General features: G+C 41.9%; 1 protein-coding gene across 3 annotated transcripts in view; it reads right to left on the reverse strand.

Moving 5' to 3' along the window:
• TDRD7 (tudor domain containing 7) overlaps nucleotides 1-20,804 on the reverse strand; it is a 37,600-nt gene that overhangs the window by 16,554 nt on the left and 242 nt on the right. The window contains exons 1-7 of one of the 3 annotated variants that reach the window (XM_083354512.1): nucleotides 14,244-14,437; nucleotides 11,628-11,840; nucleotides 9,945-10,086; nucleotides 8,944-9,151; nucleotides 4,451-4,536; nucleotides 2,391-2,611; nucleotides 105-676 (exon numbers count right to left, since the gene is read on the reverse strand). In XM_083354512.1, the coding sequence (XP_083210638.1) occupies nucleotides 105-676; nucleotides 2,391-2,611; nucleotides 4,451-4,536; nucleotides 8,944-9,151; nucleotides 9,945-10,086; nucleotides 11,628-11,834 (1,436 nt within the window). In that variant the 5' untranslated portion in view covers nucleotides 11,835-11,840; nucleotides 14,244-14,437. Of the gene's footprint in view, nucleotides 1-104; nucleotides 677-2,390; nucleotides 2,612-4,450; nucleotides 4,537-8,943; nucleotides 9,152-9,944; nucleotides 10,087-11,627; nucleotides 11,841-13,610; nucleotides 13,836-14,243; nucleotides 14,438-20,804 lie in introns of those variants that run through there. The other 2 variants (XM_083354510.1, XM_083354511.1) reach the window with 2 other exon arrangements.

Below are 20,804 nucleotides of genomic sequence, written 5' to 3' on the forward strand. Positions count from 1 at the left end.
CATTAGAACCGTTCTAATTTGAGATTCCCCCCCCCATTCTTACCTATGATTTTACACAACTCCAGGCACCAGAGAAATGTCAAAAGAGAGGTTTATAAACGTACCTAACGACGACGTCATTTGTAGAACATAGGTCCACTACCAACACAGATGGTGATATTTCTTCTGGGATAATTAAAGGAGGTACAGGAATGTGTTCAAAATCACCCTCTTGGGAGTCCTGCTTTGCTTTAGCAGGTTGATGCTCAGCTGGTTTCTGTATGCTTTCAGGTGTGGAGTTCTTAGCAATAATATTCAGGTCCTTCCCTGGGTGCTGTTTTGGTATGGCATAGAGAATTGCCTTTTTTGGATTTTCAGAGATGTAACTGACTGTACATATATCTGAGAGTAAGTCAAGGTTATCCAAAAGATTCTGAGGCAACGCTGCTTTGTGTGTGTCTTCATATACTTTTGGGAGAGCATTAGCCCAAAGGCCACTGGAATATTTTGCCAAGATGGCTGCGATATTTTGCTTGAAGTCTCCGTGGAGGGGAGTGGTTTTAGTTTCCACACTCTGTTTTAACAAAGGAGGCTGAGGCTTTCTTTCTTGGCTTGACACGTCCTTTCCTGGATTGTGCATTTTTCCAGAAGGGTAGAGAATTATATCTCTTAGGCCACCAGAAGATACCTTCTCTGCCTTAGAAAGAACAGAAGAAGCAGCTATTAAAAAAATCACATTGAGTGAAATATTCAAGCTCAACGCTATGGAAGCCCACTCAAGACCTACGTATCTGCGAAGCCATCTTCTCCCAGAGATTTCTGCTAACCTTTCAGAACTGGAAATCTCCCTCCAGGTCCCAGCCACCTGGAATGCCATCTGCAGACAGCCCAGAGTTGCTGGGACTTAACTGCTGTCCCCTTCTCTGGAACAGTATTCCTCTAGGTATCCAATAGGCATGCTCTTAGTAAAACAGTTACAAAATTATTGTAATTTTAGTTAACTCAACTAAAGTCAACTCAACTTTGGTGTATGTGGGGATGTATTTGTTCCCCTTTATACCCACTGTGCTTTCCTCAATAGCTAAATGATTTTAATATTGTTATATATTGCTTTTCAATCTACTGTTGTTTAGAGGTATAACACGCTGAGTCTTGGAACAGCATATAAGCCTAATATGTAAACTTGTGAGAAAAGACTGCCCAAATTTTGGAGAAAATACTTACCTCTTTTGCTTATGTTCAGGTAAATCTTTCCAACTCAAATCACTTATCCTGCCTGGATGAATCTCCTAGTTTTCATGTAGCTATGGCAATTTATTACAATCGTGATTGCTAAAGGTACTGGACTGTAACTCTCATAAATAACAACTGATGTGCCCAAATGCCATTCTGTCTAAGAATTTGGGAAATCTGAAAGCATCTGAGAGCATCAGGCTATGGAAATCAGACCTAGGTGTATGGGTATTTTAAAAAGTGGGTTAACCCTGTAAACAAACATTTGGAAATAGGTTTAGGTTTAAAATAAATTGGGAAAAGTCCCAATGCATGCAAAAATGCAATCTTCAAGTTACAGCATATTCAGCAGACTGTTAATACAGAAAAACAATGTAACGTTTAAAACAATTTCCCAAATTGATAATGCAAGGCTGTATACATTTCAAGACAAACAGCTTTTCAAAATATAGCATGTTCCCATTGGCAAATGCTTGTTCTTTTTGGTGCTACGTATATCCCCTTTTAATCCAAGCCTAATTAAGGGCTTAAATAAAGCTAAAAACATAACCTAAATTCTTTTTTCAATCTATGTTGCCCTTTGATCTGCAAAGTTTAATGATGCTCAGGGATACCAATTTTCTACTGTCTCTTTCATTACATGCAAAGATATTAAATAACTATATTTAAGGTGGCAATTTTCTCTAAATCCATTTCAAAGAATTTCCATTGAATCGTGTGTTTTACCTCGGAAGTGAACATACAAAAAGATTTTGCCTCAGTAGTCATGTTGTTTGACAGAATTAAAAAAAATCATAATTAGAGAATTAAGAACACTGCTGAGCTCAGATGAGAAGCATATACAGGAACACATTATAGAGGTTCAATTGATGGTTTTGCTAAGGTACAGTGATACTTGTAGGATTCTCAAATATGAGATTTCCTGCTATAAGTTCATCAGGAAGCCCTCAACAACAATTTTATTCAATTAAGAGTGGAATTCTATATATTCCTATAAACAAACACTTTGATAATCCTAGTTCAGTTGAGACTGTCTAGACTTTTTTGTGCTGACTTTAAATTCTGATTTCCAAGTAAACTATCTTAAAGATTTTTATTTTAAAAATTTAAACATACATTCAAAATCAGAAAATTAGTCTACAAATAATTTTATCTTCTGTGATAAAATTAGCACCTACCGTACAAACATGTGGCCAATATTCAAACTGTGATAGCAAAGCGGTATTAAAGTCTTCACCATAGGCCTCTCTATACAAGTGTGGTATCTTTGATAACCATATTCCATTTTTGAATTGATTTATGATGTCTTTTATTCTTTTCTGAATCTCGTTTATATCAGTATTCGAGCTGCGAGGGAGGGCGAGTGGTTGCATTAATTGTCTTGGTTCTCTAACATTTTCTGCAAAAGCAAATACATATTCTTGAATATATTTCTTATTTTGAAAGTAACAATAATTAAAACTATTAATAGTATAAAATGTGCCATAGTGTCTTTTAATAAGCCACAATTAAACCAAGGTTTAATTCATTACAATTTATCATCAGATATTTATCAGACTCTCAGACTGTGAAAATACATTTAGTTTGATACAGTAACACACTCTCACCTGCACTTATAGATCATGGGTCCCCAACCTCGGACCGGTACCGGGCTGTGCACCTGGAGGTGTGCTGAAGGCATGTCTTCCACCTCCGGGCATGAGGCAAGACTGCAGGGGTCTGGGCAGGAGAGTGGCTGGGCAGTAACTGTCTTGCTCAGTGCAAAGGTCCTCTGGCATCTGCCCTTGCAACTGGCTCCTCCTCCTCCTGATACTTCCTCCTCCTCCTCTTCACTTTCCTCCTCTCCCCCTCCCAGCAGCCCAGCTGAGCTTGCGCCCCCTTCGTGCAACTCTCCACGAAGGGCAAGACAAGTGCCAGCCAGCCCAGCTTGAAACCGGGAGCTTCCCCAAAGCCTCATTGGAGGGGGATCCTCCCAAGGTATGTGTGAGTGAGGGAGTCTTATCGTCAGGGTGCAAATAGGGGCAGGGAGAAGCTACCTTTCACCTTAAGCCCTGCGTCTCCAAGGGATCCTCTCTCTCATCTGCACCTTTCCGTTGCACTTCAACCGGAGTTTTTTGCTTTTGTTTTGATGCTCCAGATGCCTCGTGTTTTGGCAACATCCTGCCTGCTTTTCATGATTTATTTTGGTGTGTGTGTGTGTGTGTGTGTGTGTGTGTGTTCCTCCTTTCTTCTGCAGCTCTCCAAGTTTGCAAGCCAAGTGCAAACTACCCGGCTTGCAAAGGGGGAGGGGGAGGGGAGAAGCTACATTTCCCCTCAAGCACTGTGTCTCCAAGGGTTTTGCTGGAAGGCTGAGTTTAGGACTATATCTCCCTTCCCACTTTCTTAGGAGAAAGTCACTGATCTAATCTAATGCAATATAATAGGAATAGAGATAAGTGCATTACTTATTTGTTCATTTATTTAGAAAATTTTCAACAAATGTAATGCACTTGAATCATCCTGAACCCCTCATCACCACCCCAGCCTCTCCATCCCATCCCATCCCTGGTCCATGGAAAAACTGTCTTCCATGAAACTGGTTCCCTGGTGCCAAAAGGTTGGGGACCTCTGTTATAGATAATAGGGCTTTATTTTATTTTCTATTGAAATTATAAGATTACAAGTCATAATGCAAAATTCCTTTGCCTTAAGGCAGACATGTCAAACACAAGGCCCGGGGGCCGGATCCGGCCCGCGAAGTGGTTTCATGTGGCCCGTGAAGCCATCCTGGAAACAGTGAGGGAACGGCCCCCACTGCCTTGGCCCTGGCCCAGAGACCCTCCTTCTGCCAGAGACCCTCAGATCTGTCCCACTCCTGCCCAGGCCCCCATAGGCACCCTTGATGCAAATGATGTAGAGCTGGCCATGCCCACCCAGTAGGCCATACGCACTCTAGCCATGCCCACCCAGTAGGCCACGCCCACCCAGGCCACGCCCACCTGGCCCCCTGAGGGCAACCGCAATGCAGATGCGGCCCTCAATGAAATTGAGTTTGACACCCCTGCCTTAAGGTATTGCGTGAATCTAGTAATTGTGATAAGCCATGGCTCAGAATAATGTATAAACTTTTGTTTGCCCATCTAACTCAGAACTGTAGTCTTAGAGAACTCGCCCATCAGCAGATACCTTATTTTTCGATATATCAAGTGACATAGATAAAGCATGAATTAGAACTACACGTGAACTTCTAATAACATACCGTTAATGTCCAAAGGCACATTTCTTGTCAAATGAAGTTGAAACTCTTTTTGAAACCTTGGAGGAATCACAAGTCTTCTCTCAGGCCTAAAAAACAAAAGCGAAGAATCAGATTTTCATTTTTTTAAAAACTGCAGCTAAACAATCAATATATCATATAGATCAGGCATGTCAAACTCGCGACGTCACGCAACGTATTGGAACTTTTCCCCCATTGCCGGCAATGGGATGGTGCCATTTCATCGTGATGCATCCGGTTTGACATGCCTGATATAGATGCTATACTGCAGGCATGTCAAACACAAGGCCCGGGGGCCGGATCCGGCCCGCGAAGTGGTTTCATGGGGCCTGCGAAGCCATCCTGGAAACAGTGAGGGAACGGCCCCCACTGCCTTGGCCCTGGCCCAGAGACCCTCCTTCTGCCAGAGACCCTCAGATCTGTCCCACTCCTGCCCAGGCCCCCATAGGCACCCTTGATGTGAACGATGTAGAGCTGGCCACGCCCACTCAGTAGGCGATATGCACTCTAGCCACGCCCACCCAGTAGGCCATGCCCACCCAGGCCACACCCACCTGGCCCCCTGAGGGCAACCACAATGCTGATGCGGCCCTCAATGAAATTGAGTTTGACACCCCTGCTATACTGTATTCTTGTTTTCAGGTGCTGTAGTTGTTACCTTATCTTATCTTACTACATAAATGGAACTATTTTATTCCACGCAAGTTATGCTGGACAACTGAAAATAAACTCTTTTCTGCAGATGAATTTGTGCTTAAATAAACATATAAGCAAATGAATATACATAAACAAACTGGGCAAAACAAGTTAAAAATTAGATATACTGGACCAGGTTCAGCTACATGAAGCCAAAATGAAGAATTCAGCATAAATTATGAAAGCTGGTTATTTTCTGTGCTTCTATGTTTTTAACGCGTTTCCTTGGAACACCTTTTAGCCTCACCCATGCATTCATAGGTACAGAATCTCAATGCAACTGAAACTACTCACGAGGGAAGTTAAAATTTGTGCCAATCTGTTTTCAGAAAGCCCTTTTCTGCAAGACCAACAACCACAGAATCCTCTATCTGTGCAGACCTCACTTGGTTCTATCATCAGAGAACATGACAGTTCTTTGGGCTTTCTGGAAAAGGTTTTCTTCCGGGGGGGTCTTCAAACTTGGCCCTTTTATGACTGGTGGACTTCAACTCCCAGAATTCCTCAGCCAGGCACACTGCCTGGGGAATTCTGGGAGTTGAAGTCCACCAGTCATAAAAGGGCCAAGTCTGAAGACCCCCTGATTTTCATGAATCTCCTTAATCTTGCATGGTTCAGTGACTAAACAATTCATGTCTAAATCACAATGAATTTGGGAGATACATTCTCCACCTAAATTAACTCATCTGTAAAGGAATTAAGAGCTGACTTGGAGAAGTTATGACAGAGACTTTAAAGGAGGAAGGAATCTGTTGCTAAGGTGGAACTTGAACAATAAATTACAGAGTTCAGATATAGAAGAAAACATGAGAAAAAACCCCCAAAGTACCCTGCCTTGATTTTAATATATGATGTACAATGATCTGAGATAACCCTGGACAGGTTTTTAAAATTCTACTAATGTACCCTACAACAGCAAACTAACATTCATATCATTATTGTTTTTTATCTGGCCCACTTTAAAGGGCTGGCATTCTCAACTAAAAAGGACTCACAATAATACTAATACATTAATTTGAAAGCACAATTTTTCTAAAAGCGTAACAGGAGGATTAACAAGGCAATATGAACTAATCTGAAAAATCCAGCCATAACAACAGTCCTTGCTGGTCTATCTGTATCATCATTTGATGATCTACAACAGCAGCAAACAATACATGGAGAAGTGATGGCACAGCAGCTGAGCTTGTTGATTTTGATTGTTTAGACTGTTGAAAGGGGGAAGGGAAGAATACTACTAGATCGCTAAATATGTGGCATAAAGCTCATCTCTTTTTAATTGAATCTGCTCAGAATTACAAAACAGGACATAAACAGATCAGTTTTGTCTAACTTTAAAAATGGACTATTGCCCATTTTGAAATCACAGTACTGTTTCAGATATATGGAAATTATTTTCTCTTCTCTTCAATATAGATGTTCAAGCAGTATAAAACTGCGGGAAATTGGTACAGAGTTGTACCTTCAGTGAAGCTAAGCATACCTAATGTATTAAGTTTCTCCTAATACTGTATTGTAGAAAGAATCCCCAGAAGCTAATTTTTGTTTCTATCTAGTCTAGGGATAGATAGTTTAAATTTTATGAAGGCAAATACACATTTTATGGTTTAGAAATATAGTTTATAAACGAAAGTCTATCAAACAACTCTATGTTTAGAATAAAAAATAGTAATTTAAAGGCAAATACATAAAATATTGTGACAAACTTCAATTTACTTTAAAATATACATTGTACAAGTAGTTCTCGACTTACAACCAGTTGCTTAATGAGAGTTTGAAGTTATGATGGATCTCCTCAAGAGTTATTGCCCCCCTCCCCCCCAGGTCACTTGATCACATTTGGAGCATTTGGCAACTGGCTCAAGATTATGGTGACTTTCAGCCCAAGTAGAAAAAGAGCAGGCAAAGCTAGGGGCCGGAGTTAAAAGTGTCATCAGCTTTGAGTCATTATGTTCCCACAAACGGTCCAAGTCCAAACTCTCTTGAATTCTGTTGACCCTTTAGTACAGGCACGTCAAACTGCCGGCCCACATGCGTCACGCTGAAATTGCGCCCACCCCATTGCCGGCAATGGGGGAAAAGTTGCAATACGTCGTGCAACGTCACATGACATTGTGAGCTTGACATGCCTGCTTTAGTACCTGTACTGAACTTTAGTTGACTAGATTCTTGTATGTAGACTTGAATAATCTGTGCTGCAACGTATGATCCTGATCTTTCGTGCCTAACACACGGTCACATGACCATGATTTTTTTTCCTGGAAAGCGGCATTGGATACAATGGGTTCGCTTAATGGCTATAGTGTTTGTTTAACAACAGCTGTAAAAAAAGATCATAAAATCAGGCTGGTCATGTGGTAACCCCTTAATGACAGGTATGACTTACTACTGTAATTCTAAGCTCAATTATAGTCATAAAATTGAGGACTACATGTATGTGGTTAGAACTTAAGGCTGCACTATTAATGCCTTCGCTTCGTTAATGCCTTCAGTTCAGTACCTCTAGAAATAGTCCTATGTTAACTTATCTAATCAACAGCATTAAATTTGAAATTAACGTTAATAATAAGACTAGTCTATGTTAAGGTAATTGAAATAAGTAGTGCTTGCTTATGAATAAACACGAAGAAACGTTGACTGCATGTTATCACTTTATAATTAGTTATCTATTTTGCTAGCATAACTCAATCTTGTTTCTTGTTTCTCTATGTATAGATGTGCCTTTAAGAGAATTTTGATTCTTGGTCACTGCCTGAACAAGTCCCTGCAGTTTTCTTGGCAATGTTTTTCAAAGTGGTTTGCTATTGCCCCCTTCCTAGGGATGAGAGACAGACTAGCCCTAGGTCCCCAGCTGTCTTCATTCTTAAGGCAGGACTGGAACACAGTCTTCTCACTTCTAGCCTGGTGCCTTAACTACTGCACCAATCTGGCTCACCTTTCAAATTATAGGAAATTCTAAACCAGATCCCTGAAAATTAAAGGCCTGTGTAAATTAGGAAGTTCCTCTGCTTTTCCACATTTATTTCTTGGTAATGTGTGTCTAGTGTTAACATCTGTTCATATTTTTTTTCTGATGGGAGATACGTGAAGAAAAGTGAAAAGTGGAGCAATCCACGCATTACAGTAAAACTCTGCCATCAGAAAGAATATGCTTGATTACTTGGGATCAAGATTGTTACCTGTGTAGACAACCTATTTAAAGTTATAGCTCTAATTTTGCCATAGTCTAGTGTTAATTGTAACATTTTACAAAGTATTTCACTAATCATTATCAAAGAAAATATTGTGAAGCAATCCTCCGCATGACACTATCTCAAACAAAAAAGTCAGAAAAACTCTGATCATACAATTTCTCTTCCCTATGTTCTTGCATTATACTGATCTTCCTCTTCCTCCTTTAACTAGTATTTTTCAAATATTTTCCCATTATAGAAACACAGAAAACTGATGGCAGAAAAAGACTTAATGGTCCATCCAGTCTGCCCTTTGGATTTATTTCTTGTTCTCCTTTTAATCAATTTAATTACTTTTTAATTATTATTTTTATATTTGTTTTTACTTTTACTTTTTGTCTAATGATGGACATTTGTTTATTCCAAGCACGTTTGAATTCATTTTCTGACTTCTTCATCTCCAGTGGAAAACGAGGGATGCTATAATTCCTATAATGCTTTCACTTATCTTTGAAGTTTATATCTGCTTATACCATTAAATAGCAATTTCATCTTAACTATACACAGAATTCTAAAATATCAACAGTCATTGACAAGTTTTCTAACCTGTTCACCATGGTCCCATGTCCTTGTATTAAAACTTCATTAGGTACAGCCGTCCCAAATTCGGGGGATAAAGGATATGATGCAGGGTTCATACTAGGATTCACAGCTGTATGGTTTCCCTTGCCTCTCAGCAGAGGGACTGTATCCCTCTTAACCTCTTCTGAAAAACTCATGAACCCAGGTTTTCTCAGTGTGTCCTTTGGCTTGCCTAAAATACAACAAAACAGACACAACATCCTAAGCCTCACTTTCTATTTACCTGACTAAGAAGCATTTCTTTGGATGTTCTTTACCTAAAGCCGAGAATCTGGTAAGCACACTTTACAGAAAACACATGAAATCTAAATATATAATTAGATTTCTCTCTCTCTCTCAGAGAGAGAGAGAGAGAGAGAGAGAGAGAGAGAAATTCAACAGGGTACAAGGAGCAAGTCCAAGTAACACAATGAAGTCACTGAGTGAGCAAAGTTGAAACACTTTGACCCTTATGTGTATGTCCCACAGAAATAAACATCCATTATAATCTTTAATTTGCTTTGGAAAAGGTAGTTTGCTGTTCTGAAAAAGGCCAATTTATCATGCAAGTTTGGCACAGAGAAAAACTCCTAATCAGGGCAGGACTGCATGCAATCCCTGAGTTTATAGGATAGTCATTTTGGAAAAAAAATATCCCGTTATTTAAGAAAGCTATATTTTAGGATATAATCAAATACAGAAGAATGCACTTTTTGCCAGTTTAACAGATTATAAGTATAATGGGATTGTGAAACGAGAGACTGAATTACAAAACAGATTATGGCATTATTGGCACAGATCTTCCTTTCCTTTCCAACATTAGCAACTTTACTATGCAGCTGTGGGGGGCAGGTGAACTGTCCAAGCGTAAGCACAGTTCACTGCAGTCAGCAGAAATGCCACACTAGAAAAGCTCTGCCATGATTAGCAAGTAGCTGATTCATTCAGTGTGCTCTAGCATGGTGTTTTGCAACTGACAAGCTTACCTATTGAGGCGAGGGAGGTAGTAGTTTTCAGCCTCATCTGGCAATTCACTTGTCGTTTTGATTTTTTTTTTGAAGTTCTCTGGCAGGCTACAAGCTTAGCAATTCTTGCCGTCTCCTGGCAAACAACAGCATGGCAAGTTACCTATGTCAGGTAGAAAGAAACATAGATGGATTATGTATTAATAGCTTTATATATTCCTAATTATGGGAGATACTTATTCATTATGAAGCCATTTCAAACTCTTTTTGCATTGGCTCGGACTGAGCTAAAAAGCAAGCTTAGCTTATACCTATACATCTGCCACAGCTTTACATATTATGTATGGTAAGGTTAGTGCCCAGAACAGAAAATAAGGGGCACTCTTAGCTACTGTCATATGCTCTCCACTGCCTTTTAGAAACATTTTGCAGATCATATAAGCTAGTAGTGCTTATTTTTTTTAAGATGGCATCCAGATGGGTTACATTGGAGATTGATGTGGATGTTGTCTTTTTGTTTCTGTATGGGTTCTTTTTTGTGGGTTTGGCTGACTCCCACAACCCAGTATTGTACTAACCTTTTAGTCTATCATGAAGCCCTGGAGACAAAGTCTCTGAGGCTGCAAGAGCAGTTGGAGGCCACAAAGAAAGAGGGAAAGATCGGCAATGAAATCAAGGAGCTGGCACAAAACCCGCTGGCTACTTTGGATTGGGTAGGACTTCCCCCTTTGAAGTTGGTACACAAGTTGGGGTCCTCCTGGACTCACAACTTGTGCTAGGGGTGAGCCGGAAAGACTTTGCATAATTTCATCTGGTGTATCTTCTGCACCCTTTCCCAGATCAGTTCTTCAGTCAATCATACCCTAGTCAACTTGTGGCTTCATTATTGTAATGTTCTACATGGGCTGTCTTTGAATACCAAAGGATATTTTAACGTATCCAGAATGTGATGGTGAGGGCAGTAATAGGCATGCCTCAGTCTGCCTATGTAATATTTCTGGTTCACAAGCTGCAGTGGCTGACTTTTTCTTGGTGGCATTCAAGAAGCTGGTTGCCGTCTATAAAGCTCCCATCCAGCATAGGGACCATCTCTCACAATAGTCTGCCCAACCAATTTGATCCTGCAGGGTTGATATGCTCTGGGTCCCTTTGATTAAATAATGTCATCTATCAGGATTATTGAAGCACACCTTCTCTGTAGCAAGACCTGCACTTTGGAAAGAGGTTCTAACCAAGATCTGGATGGCCTATACTCTTGCTGTTGTTTAGAAGAGCATGAAGACCTAGCTCTTCACCCAGACCCATGTCAAGGGAGAGTGCACTCGTCATCTTTAATGCTTTATTAATTTTATTGTAATTTGATTGTTGGGAACAACCCAGAGTCATTGAGAGTCAGGCAGCATGCAAATTTAACATGTTATGACTTATTACCTTTAAAACATGTATATTATTTCCTCAGGTTTTTGGCTGTATTCAAAAGATTCAAATGAATCTTTTTATATGTATTACAAATAAATAAGATAAAGACTAACTATTGTTATCCCACCATGCGAACTATTCAAGGACCGTCATTAAATAGGAAATACCTGGATTTGCTTTGTGTGAAAATAATCATAATACAGTTCTAACAAGTTTCCGTTTGTGGAATGTTTAGAATTTTTGCACATTTACATATAGTTTAATTGTAAAGAAAAGATGTCTCACCTCACCACTTTTGCTAATTTCAATTCTAACAACTCCAGGAATGCTCTTCAGATATCCCTCTAGTGTAGCATGTCCCAGCTGCTTAAAAGGAATCCAATCTCCAGTTAAAGATTTATATTCCCCTTGCAAATAGGAAAAGGGCACTCCAGTTTTATGAGACTGGAGAACAGCTCGAAGCATTTTTGCTACTAGATCTGCTTCCTGCATCTTTATCTGCAATAGAAATGTACTTGAATTTTACAAGGAAATTGGCAAGCATTGTGAGTTTGAAGCATTAATATGCAAGAAATTCAATGGTAGTATATTCAGAATTTAAAAGTAAATATCCTATCACACTAGGAAGATGTTTTAATTATTTTATAATGACAAAGCATCTGAGAATAAAAATATTGTGCAGGACTGTTGAAAAGAATATCTTGCATATATCAACTTCTCAACGAAAGATAAACAGAAATGTAACATGTGAAAACAATAATGTTTTTCCTAAAACACAAAATATCCATGCCTTTAGTTTAGAACCATTTCCTCTCATAGGAAAAAATATAGGAAATAAAATTTCTAAACTACATGGGTGGAGTAAACTTTTTCTAAGCTCCTAGTCAAATTTCCCTTTTTTTATAAGACTACATTTATATCCATACACCAGGGGTAGGAAACCTTGGGTCTTTTATGACTCGTGGACTTCAACTCCCAGAATTCTTGAGCCAGCATGGCTGGCTCAGGAATTCTGGGAGTTGAAGTCCACGAGTCATAAAAGACCCAAGGTTCCCTACCCCTGCCATACACCATAAAGGACTATATAAACTATGGCACACTTTTAAAATAAGTTTTTATCATAGGAAGTCTAGAGTTCTTCCCTCAAGTATTGTATGGGCAATATGGGCCATGTTTTCATTGCATTATTCATCCTCTCAGAATGGAGTACACAAGAAATAAATGAATCCCTTTCAACAACCAAAATAGCTGGACAATACACAAGCATTGGAATAGTGTCCATTTTTTAAAAAAAACTAAGTTGGGAAAATTGAAAGAAAATGCATAACTCCTATTAGATTTAGCAGGCATTTTGCTTGATAGTCCTTTGAAAAGCAGAAAAGCACTTTTGCATTCCACCCAAAGCTACTAGCTTTCAGTACATTTCTGCTGCCAATATTTCTATGTATTTTTATACCAACCCCACTATCGTGCGTGCATCAGAAAGACAAAACGTTTTCTTTACTGTTCTTTTAAAATATAGAATATGTCAAAAATAACTTCCCCAGGTCCACATGTTTGGCACATATAAATGTTGTGAAAATACTAAGTATGAGATAACTTCCATTGTTTATTTGTCACATTCAGTTCATTAACATATGAAATGCTGAATCATAACCAAATCCAGTACTGTAAAGTTCAAATTTTAGGGGAAAATTCCAATTTCCCAAGTACCTTGAGTCATTAATCCAAGGTTAAGACTGAACAAACTGCTTTAAAAAAACAACTAAGTGCTTTTCCTTAATTTGACTCCATTTTGCAAGGGGAAAGGAATGAAAACTCATGATCCAGCAGCTCTTTGTACCCAATGGCAATAGGGAATTACAACAAGGCATTATTACTACATGTCACACAATAGTGAGTCTTCAAGATACTGTTAACATTGCCAGCTATATAAAAGGTTGTAATTCTAAATGGATATGCAAGATGAACCAAAACTAAAAGCTCAATCACTACAAGTCAAGGAAAAAAAATCTGCAAGATTGATAATTCCTAATCTATACTTGACAAAATCATCAAATCTCAGTTTGGCACATAGTCTTGCCACATAGTTTGGCACATAGTCTTTGACACAAGGCAATGCTAACTAACATCAAAGGCAAAAATTATCTAGGGATTGTCAGTCATCCTTATAGCGCTCTTATTAAGCTTTTTCTTACAGATTTCTTTCCGCATCTTTGTGCCTTGAACAACAATGCAAAGTATAAGCTTCAAAATAAGTTTACTTACTAACTCCCCCTTGGAAATAATAAAAAAATAAGCTCCAAGCATCATTCTTTGCAATAAAAACAAAAAAAATCAAAGCAATGAAGCTGTAACAAGAGGAGACAGGTTGAAATTTAAACTTGAGAGTGAGAAAGAAGGGGAGGAAAAATAAGTAATGCTAAAAAAAAATATGATCCTTAGCAGCAACAGCAATGAAAATAAATGTTCCATTTCTCGCTCCCATCTTTCCCCCCCCACAAGTACCAACGATTGCAAGAAACCAGAAACAGCAGAGGCGAGAAACGGGACAACGAAAGTTTCAAGGGTATTTATGCTAATAAATATTTTTGAACAAGGCTATATAAACAAAAAAATCCTCCGGTATTTTAAGTCTTAGGGACTCCTAATACAGAGTCACGCACGGACGCCCTTCTGGTCCCAAGAGAATCTGGAGAGGGAAGTAATTATTTACTCCCAGCCGGGGTTATTTGCTATTTGAGCCAGGCAAGCACTAGACGCCGTCGCAGCGATTTTTCATTAAAAAAATAAAAAAAAAAGAAGCTGTACTTCGGCCGGCTCGGGTAGACCCCGCAGCCCTTCTGCAGAAAACGGCCATTCCCCGAGCTAAGTAAGGCAAGGAGCTGCGGCTCGGCTCACCAATTCCTAGGATTACCCCGAATGGTCCCAATTCGGCGCGGAGAGGGCGGCTCCCCTCGCAATTCCCCCTTCCCTCGGCGCTCTGACTTCCCGTGGCCCGTCGGCCGGAACAACGGGTCCGACTGCTAAAGGCCACTTCCCCGCTTCTCGGCGGCGCTCGTGTGCCGGCGACCGCAGGACCCTCCTCCTCCTCCTCCTCCCAAACTTCTCCCTCAGCTTCAAAATTACGACACACACACACACCCCTCCCCACCCCGCAGAAAGAACGGAATGCTGAGGACAGAGACAGCGTATAAAGCACCCGCGCCTGCGCACTAAGCCCTGGCTCCGGCGACCGACCACGCCCTCGACCCCCCAACACGTGAAGGCCGCCAATAGGATTAGGGCCTCCTTAGTAGGCGGTTTGTAGCCGATTAGCTGTAACTACGCTGACCTTCCCCAATCGGGCGTACGCCTTGCACCCTACTACGCTGCTTAAGTTGCTAGCTCAGGGGTCTTCAAACTTGGCCCTTTTATGACTTGTGGACTTCAACTCCCAGAATTCCTCAGCCAGCTTGGCTGGCTGAGGAATTCTGGGAGTTGAAGTCCACAAGTCATAAAAGGGCCAAGTTTGAAGACCCCTGTGCTAGCTAGTGCTTTAATTTGACGGTGCTTTTCTGCTATGAATATTTACTTCATTTGAGTTAATTTCTGGACACTGATAAAGGACGTTGAATATAATTTATGAGGGCCCTGACCGGTTGTGAGATGCTTTTCCCCCCAAGTGTTGAAGAAGAAGGCTCTAGCTGCCTATTTAACTACTACTGGCTCTGTTCCTACAACAGGCCAAACCATGTTTTTTGCTCTATTAGCTAGGTTTGCACAGTATATTAAAATCATAGGCGATCATACCGATTTAGTTAGTGCAGGACACTGATCCATCAAAAAGTCAACCGTGTTTAGCTAAGCATTGTTTATTTAAAAAAAAACAGCTATGTTGGTGAAAATATAGCTTTGTATTTTTGACTTTAATACTTTCACACAACACTCTTTAAAAAATAGATGTAGTTTTTGCTCCGCAGAGCTTCAGAAAGTGACATAAATCAAGCTCAATAAAGGGGAGAATTAATGGGCGAAAACACTACAAACCTTTCTGTGCTTGCTTCTTTAATGAATGCGATAAAGTTTGTGGTTCAGTTCTAGTGAGTTTGCCCTATACTCTAGTCCAGACATGTCAAACACAAGGCCCGGGGGTCAGATCCGGCCCACGAACTGGTTCCATGCGGCCCGCAAAGCCATCCTGGAAACAGTGAGGGAACGGCCCCCACTGTCTTGGCCCTGGCCCAGAGACCCTCCTTCTGCCAGAGACCCTCAGATCTGTCCCACTCCTGCCCAGGCCCCCATAGGCACCCTTGATGCGAACAATGTAGAGCTGGCCACGCCCACCCAGCAGGCCATACGCACTCTAGCCACGCCCACCCAGTAGGCCACACCCACCATGGCCATACCCACCCAGCCCCCTGAGGGCAACCGCAATGCTGATGCGGCCCTCAATGAAATTGAGTTTGACACCCCTGCTCTAGTCCGTGGTGGTGAACCTATGGCACGGGTGGCAAAAGTGGCATGCAGCGCCCTCTGTGGGCACGTGTGCCGTCCCCCCAGTCATAGGCCTTCAGCTGGGTTTTATAAAACCTTTTCGCTTTAGGCCTCTGCTGCTGTGTGCAAGAAAAAAAAGGTTCAATCAATCAATCAATCAATTTCAACTGGGGGGAGGAGATCTCTCTAAGTTAGAATTGATTGATTGAACTTTTTAGTCCCACCCAGTCTGCCATTACCACTGCAGCCACGCCCACCCAAAGGGCCATGCCCACCCAGCACCAGATGACACATAAGTGGGTTTGGGGTTGCTGTTTGGGCACTCGGTCTCTAAAAGGTTTGCCATCACTGCTCTAGTCTATGTGTAAAGTTGTAAGGACTGATACTACCACATGGCAATATTAACTATCATCAACACTAAGGACATTCCTACACCTTGGGCAGTAGTTTGAATCTTAACTTTATCTGAAATCAGCACTTGGCAACTAGCATGTATTTATTATAATGGTTGCAGTGTCCCAGAGTTGTTTGAGCTCTATTTGCAACTTTACCTGCTGATTTCTAATAAGCAAAGTCAATGGGGAAGCTGGATTCACTTAATGCCCACGTGACTCATTCAGCAACTGCAGTGACTTGCTTAACAACCCACGCAAAAAGGTCATAAAATCAGGTAAAACTTGCTTAGCAACCGAAAAAGGTGAGCCCACAAAAAAGGGTGCCAGACTTTGAACTACCATGTTAGCAATGGACAGTCCTGAATAGGATTCACACCTCACATAGCATCGGCCAGGACTCTCTGTATAAATGGAGCATAATATTCTCCCCTCAGTGTGACTGTGGGGTCCCACATCAAACTGTATATCATATCATGACCGGCTGTTAAGATGAGGGCATCTACCTGTCCAGTATCTGATATTTTTTTTTAATATAAATGATGGTGCGCTTCAATGGTTAGAATCCAGCTGAAGCCTGGCACTGATCCTGGCGCTTCTGCTGAGCCCTGACAGCCCTGCAGCTCCAGCCATCTCTCGCTCAGGCTTGTGCAGTGCTGTTCTGTACCAGCCTGCTACTGGCCTTGCAGAAAAGGCAACCCCTTTACAGACGGCAAGAGGCTGGAATACGTCTGCCAAATTTATTACAAAAACAAACAAGACACGAACCAAGATACCGGAGCTTTGAAACACTATCTGAGCGGTTGCTTTCAGCAAACCAGCCCTCCCCACACAAGTCCTTTATAAAGAGTTCAGGGCATGGCTTCTCTCTCCCTCCTTCCGAGAAGCCCCATTGCCTTCCTCTGTTTACTCCTACTTGACTGCCTCCTGCGTCGGGCGTCCTTGAACAGGGCCAGCTGTGGGTCATCTTCATCCACGCTGTCAGGCTCACACAGCTGGGTCTCCACCAGGTGGGAGGGGCCTGGCTGGGGGCTCTACGAAGCCTCAAAGCCATCATCAGCAAGTTCTTCAACACCCCCTCCTCCCCCTCATCTGAGTCATCCGACCCAACTGCCGAACCCACAGGCTGACCCTGAATCACAACAGGTGCTGCCACCAGTTCAGCTTATTCCTCTCCCCTGCTACCACTTCTCTAGGATGGTTGCATATCACCTGCCAGGTGCCAATGTACCACAGGTGGTACCCGTACCACTGGTTGAAAAGCCCTGGGTTAGATGACCTAGACATTGGTATTTGAACATTGATCTTTTAAACATTTATATTTTATTGTGCTTTACTAATCTAGGTGAAATGTTAACATATGTTGCTAGGCCATGTATGATATGCCATATGCTAAATAAATAAATAAGCAACTGAAAATCTGGTCCCAGTTCTGGTTGTAAGTCAAGGATTCCCTTCAGACCTATTGGCTGGAGCTGAATTCAGATCTCATTGGATTCTGAGAAGCTTCATCAGAATAGGAAAAAGTCCTGTCTCCTCCCATGAGCATTTAGGGCAGACATGTCAAACACAAGGCCCGGGGGCCGGATCCGGCCCGTGAAGTGGTTTCATGTGGCCTGCGAAGCCATCCTGGAAACAGTGAGGGAACGGCCCCCACTGCCTTGGCCCTGGCCCAGAGACCCTCCTTCTGCCAGAGACCCTCAGATCTGTCCCACTCCTGCTCAGGCCCCCATAGGCACCCTTGATGCGAACGATGTAGAGCTGGCCACGCCCACCCAGCAGGCCATACGCACTCTAGACACGCCCATCCTGGTCACACCCACCTGGCCCCCTGAGGGCAACCACAATGCTGATGCGGCCCTCAATGAAATTGAGTTTGACACCCCTGATTTAGGGAGTTGTTTGAGGATCCCAGAAACCCTCTGAAGAACCTGTGCTCTGTCTTTACTTGGCAGGCTCTTTTCTCTTATTGGAAAAACCAAGAGATGGACAAAGCATTACAGGGATGTTTGAAAGATTCAGTGGGAGAGTTCCCCAACTGTGCTGCAGCCAAAACAAAAAATCCCATCAGTGCTGAGGACCAAAAGCCCAATACAGGTAGTCCTCGAATTACAACCATTCATTTAATGACCATTACAACAAGCACCCAAAAAGTGACTTATGACCATTTTTCACACTTATAACCTTTGCAGCATCCCTGAGGTCATGTGATCAATATTTGGCCAAGTGGCAAGTGCTGTATATTTAAGATGGTTGCAATGTCCTGTGATCCCCTTTTGTGACCTTCTGACAAGCAAAGTCAATGGGGAAGTCAGATTCACTTAACAACCATGTTACTAACTTAACAACTGCAGTGATTCACTTAACAACTGTGGCAAGAAAGGTCGTAAAAATGGAGCACAACTCACTTTATAACTGATTTGCTTAGCAACAGAGATTTTGGGCTCAGTTGTGGTTGTAAGGTCAAGGACTACCTATTATGAAACTGCGTTAGCCAGATTTAGGAGTTGAATTATGTGTCTGCCTTTGAATCAGTCTGTTCCTTCAGTTTTCTTGACAGAATTTCAGAAATGATTGGTCATTGTTGCCTTCCGGATGGAATAGTTAGAAGCCATTTTTTGCAGCAGTAAAAGAATCCATGGTTGTTAAGTGAACAATAGTTCACTTAACTATTGTTAAGCAAACCAATGATTCTCTATGGGCGCAGTTTTGCTAAAAGTAAACTGTGTTTTCAGCAAAACCATCATAAAACATGGTCATGTGTCTGAAGGACACTGCAAATGGCCGTAAATGCAGCCCAGCTGCCAATCAGGAGGGGCTGTGCATTGGAATTCCAAATCCGGATTGTAACTAAACCGCCCCCCCCCCCCCCGCCGTAGGTCTGTCAGTACTTGGATCAGTCACTAAGTGACTAGTCATAAGTCAAGAGCTATCTATGGTTTAAGTCATATAAACCAGCGGCTTCCAACCTTTTGGGTGCCAGGGACTGGTTCTGTGGACCAGGGGAGCACGGTTTCATGCACTGCCTGAATTCCATGTGTGCGTGGCTGGGGCTTTGCTCGCACAGCCCAGTTCCTGGCAGGTCACTGAATGGTGCCAGTCCACAGCCCAAGAGTTGGGGATCTCTGACATAAACAAAAGGAGCTAGAGAGTGCTCGGATCAGAAAGTTGATCTTTTTAGCATAGTAAAAATCACGCCCGGAAGCAGACACTTCCATAAAAAGATACATGAAATCTTTCTAGCAATATTTGAAATCTGTCTCGTGATTAACTAATAAGAACTAAAGTTGTGTCATTTCCTTGCCTGAAGCTATATTAAGATGCTGGCAAATTGTAAATTGGCATGCTTGATTTGGGGCATTTGCTCTAAGTCAGACGTGTCAAACACAAGGCCCGGGGGCCGGATGCGGCCCGCGAAGTGGTTTCATGCGGCCCGCGAAGCCATCCTGGAAAGAGTGAGGGAACGGCCCCCACTGCCTTGGCCCTGGCCCAGAGACCCTCCTTCTGCCAGAGACCCTCAGATCTGTCCCACTCCTGCCCAGGCCCCCATAGGCACCCTTGATGCGAATGATGTAGAGCTGGCCACACCCACCCAGTAGGCCATACGCACTCTAGCCATACCTACCCAGTAGGCCACACCCACCCTGGCCACACCCACCCGGCCCCCTGAGGGCAACCGCGATGCTGATGCGGCCCTCAATGAAATTGAGTTTGACACCCCTGCTCTAAGTGCACCCTTTTTGCCTGTACAGAATAGAATAAAAAGGGATTTGGGTTTTCACTACTTCTGGATGTTTCATTGGCTGTTCACACCAAGTGAATCAACCCAGTGCTTGGCTGGGCCAACATTCCTAGAGCTAAGAAAAAAAAAGTGACTGGCCAACCAACCTGGTGGCTTTGTGCCAAAGCAGAACAAGAATCTTACTCTCCCAGTTTGTAGCCTGATGCTTATCACCATTACACCAAACCGGCTGCCATAAGAGTTATGTGATCCATTTGTTTTTAATTTACCAACCTTTACTAAACTGTCAAAGCAGTTTGCAATGTTATAAAAAAACACAACCCTGTGAAAACTTAAAACCTGAATGTAATAAAGTAATGATTAAGGTGCTGGCCTAGAAGCCAAGATACTGTTAATTCTAGTCAAACCTTAGGCATAAAAAAGCCAGCTGGATGACCTTGGACCACTCACTCTCAGCCCAAGATTAATCCCCCCCTCCCACAGGGTTACTCTTTTGGGGAAAATAGGAGGAGTTAGGAATATTAGGTATATTCACTGCCTTGAGTTATTTATGAAAAATAACAAATATGGGATAAAAAATAAGGAAGGAAGGAAGGAAGCCTATCAAAACAATGCCTCTTCAAAACAGTTCTCACTTAGTCTAGTATGTGACTGCAATAGTGAATCAATTATAACAAATTATCCTGCCATCGGCTATAGTATAATTAAACGGGTGTTCCTCATTAAACGTATTTGTTCAGTACACATATACGTAAACTGTGCTAGATTGATAACAATCACTCACCTACAATGCTTTTGCTAGAATTCACAGAATATGCAAAGTACCTATATACTTCGGACAAAACAGTCTCA

This window comes from Vipera ursinii (assembly GCF_947247035.1).
Source record: "Vipera ursinii genome assembly, chromosome: 2".
NCBI classification, from domain to species: Eukaryota; Metazoa; Chordata; class Lepidosauria; order Squamata; family Viperidae; genus Vipera; species Vipera ursinii.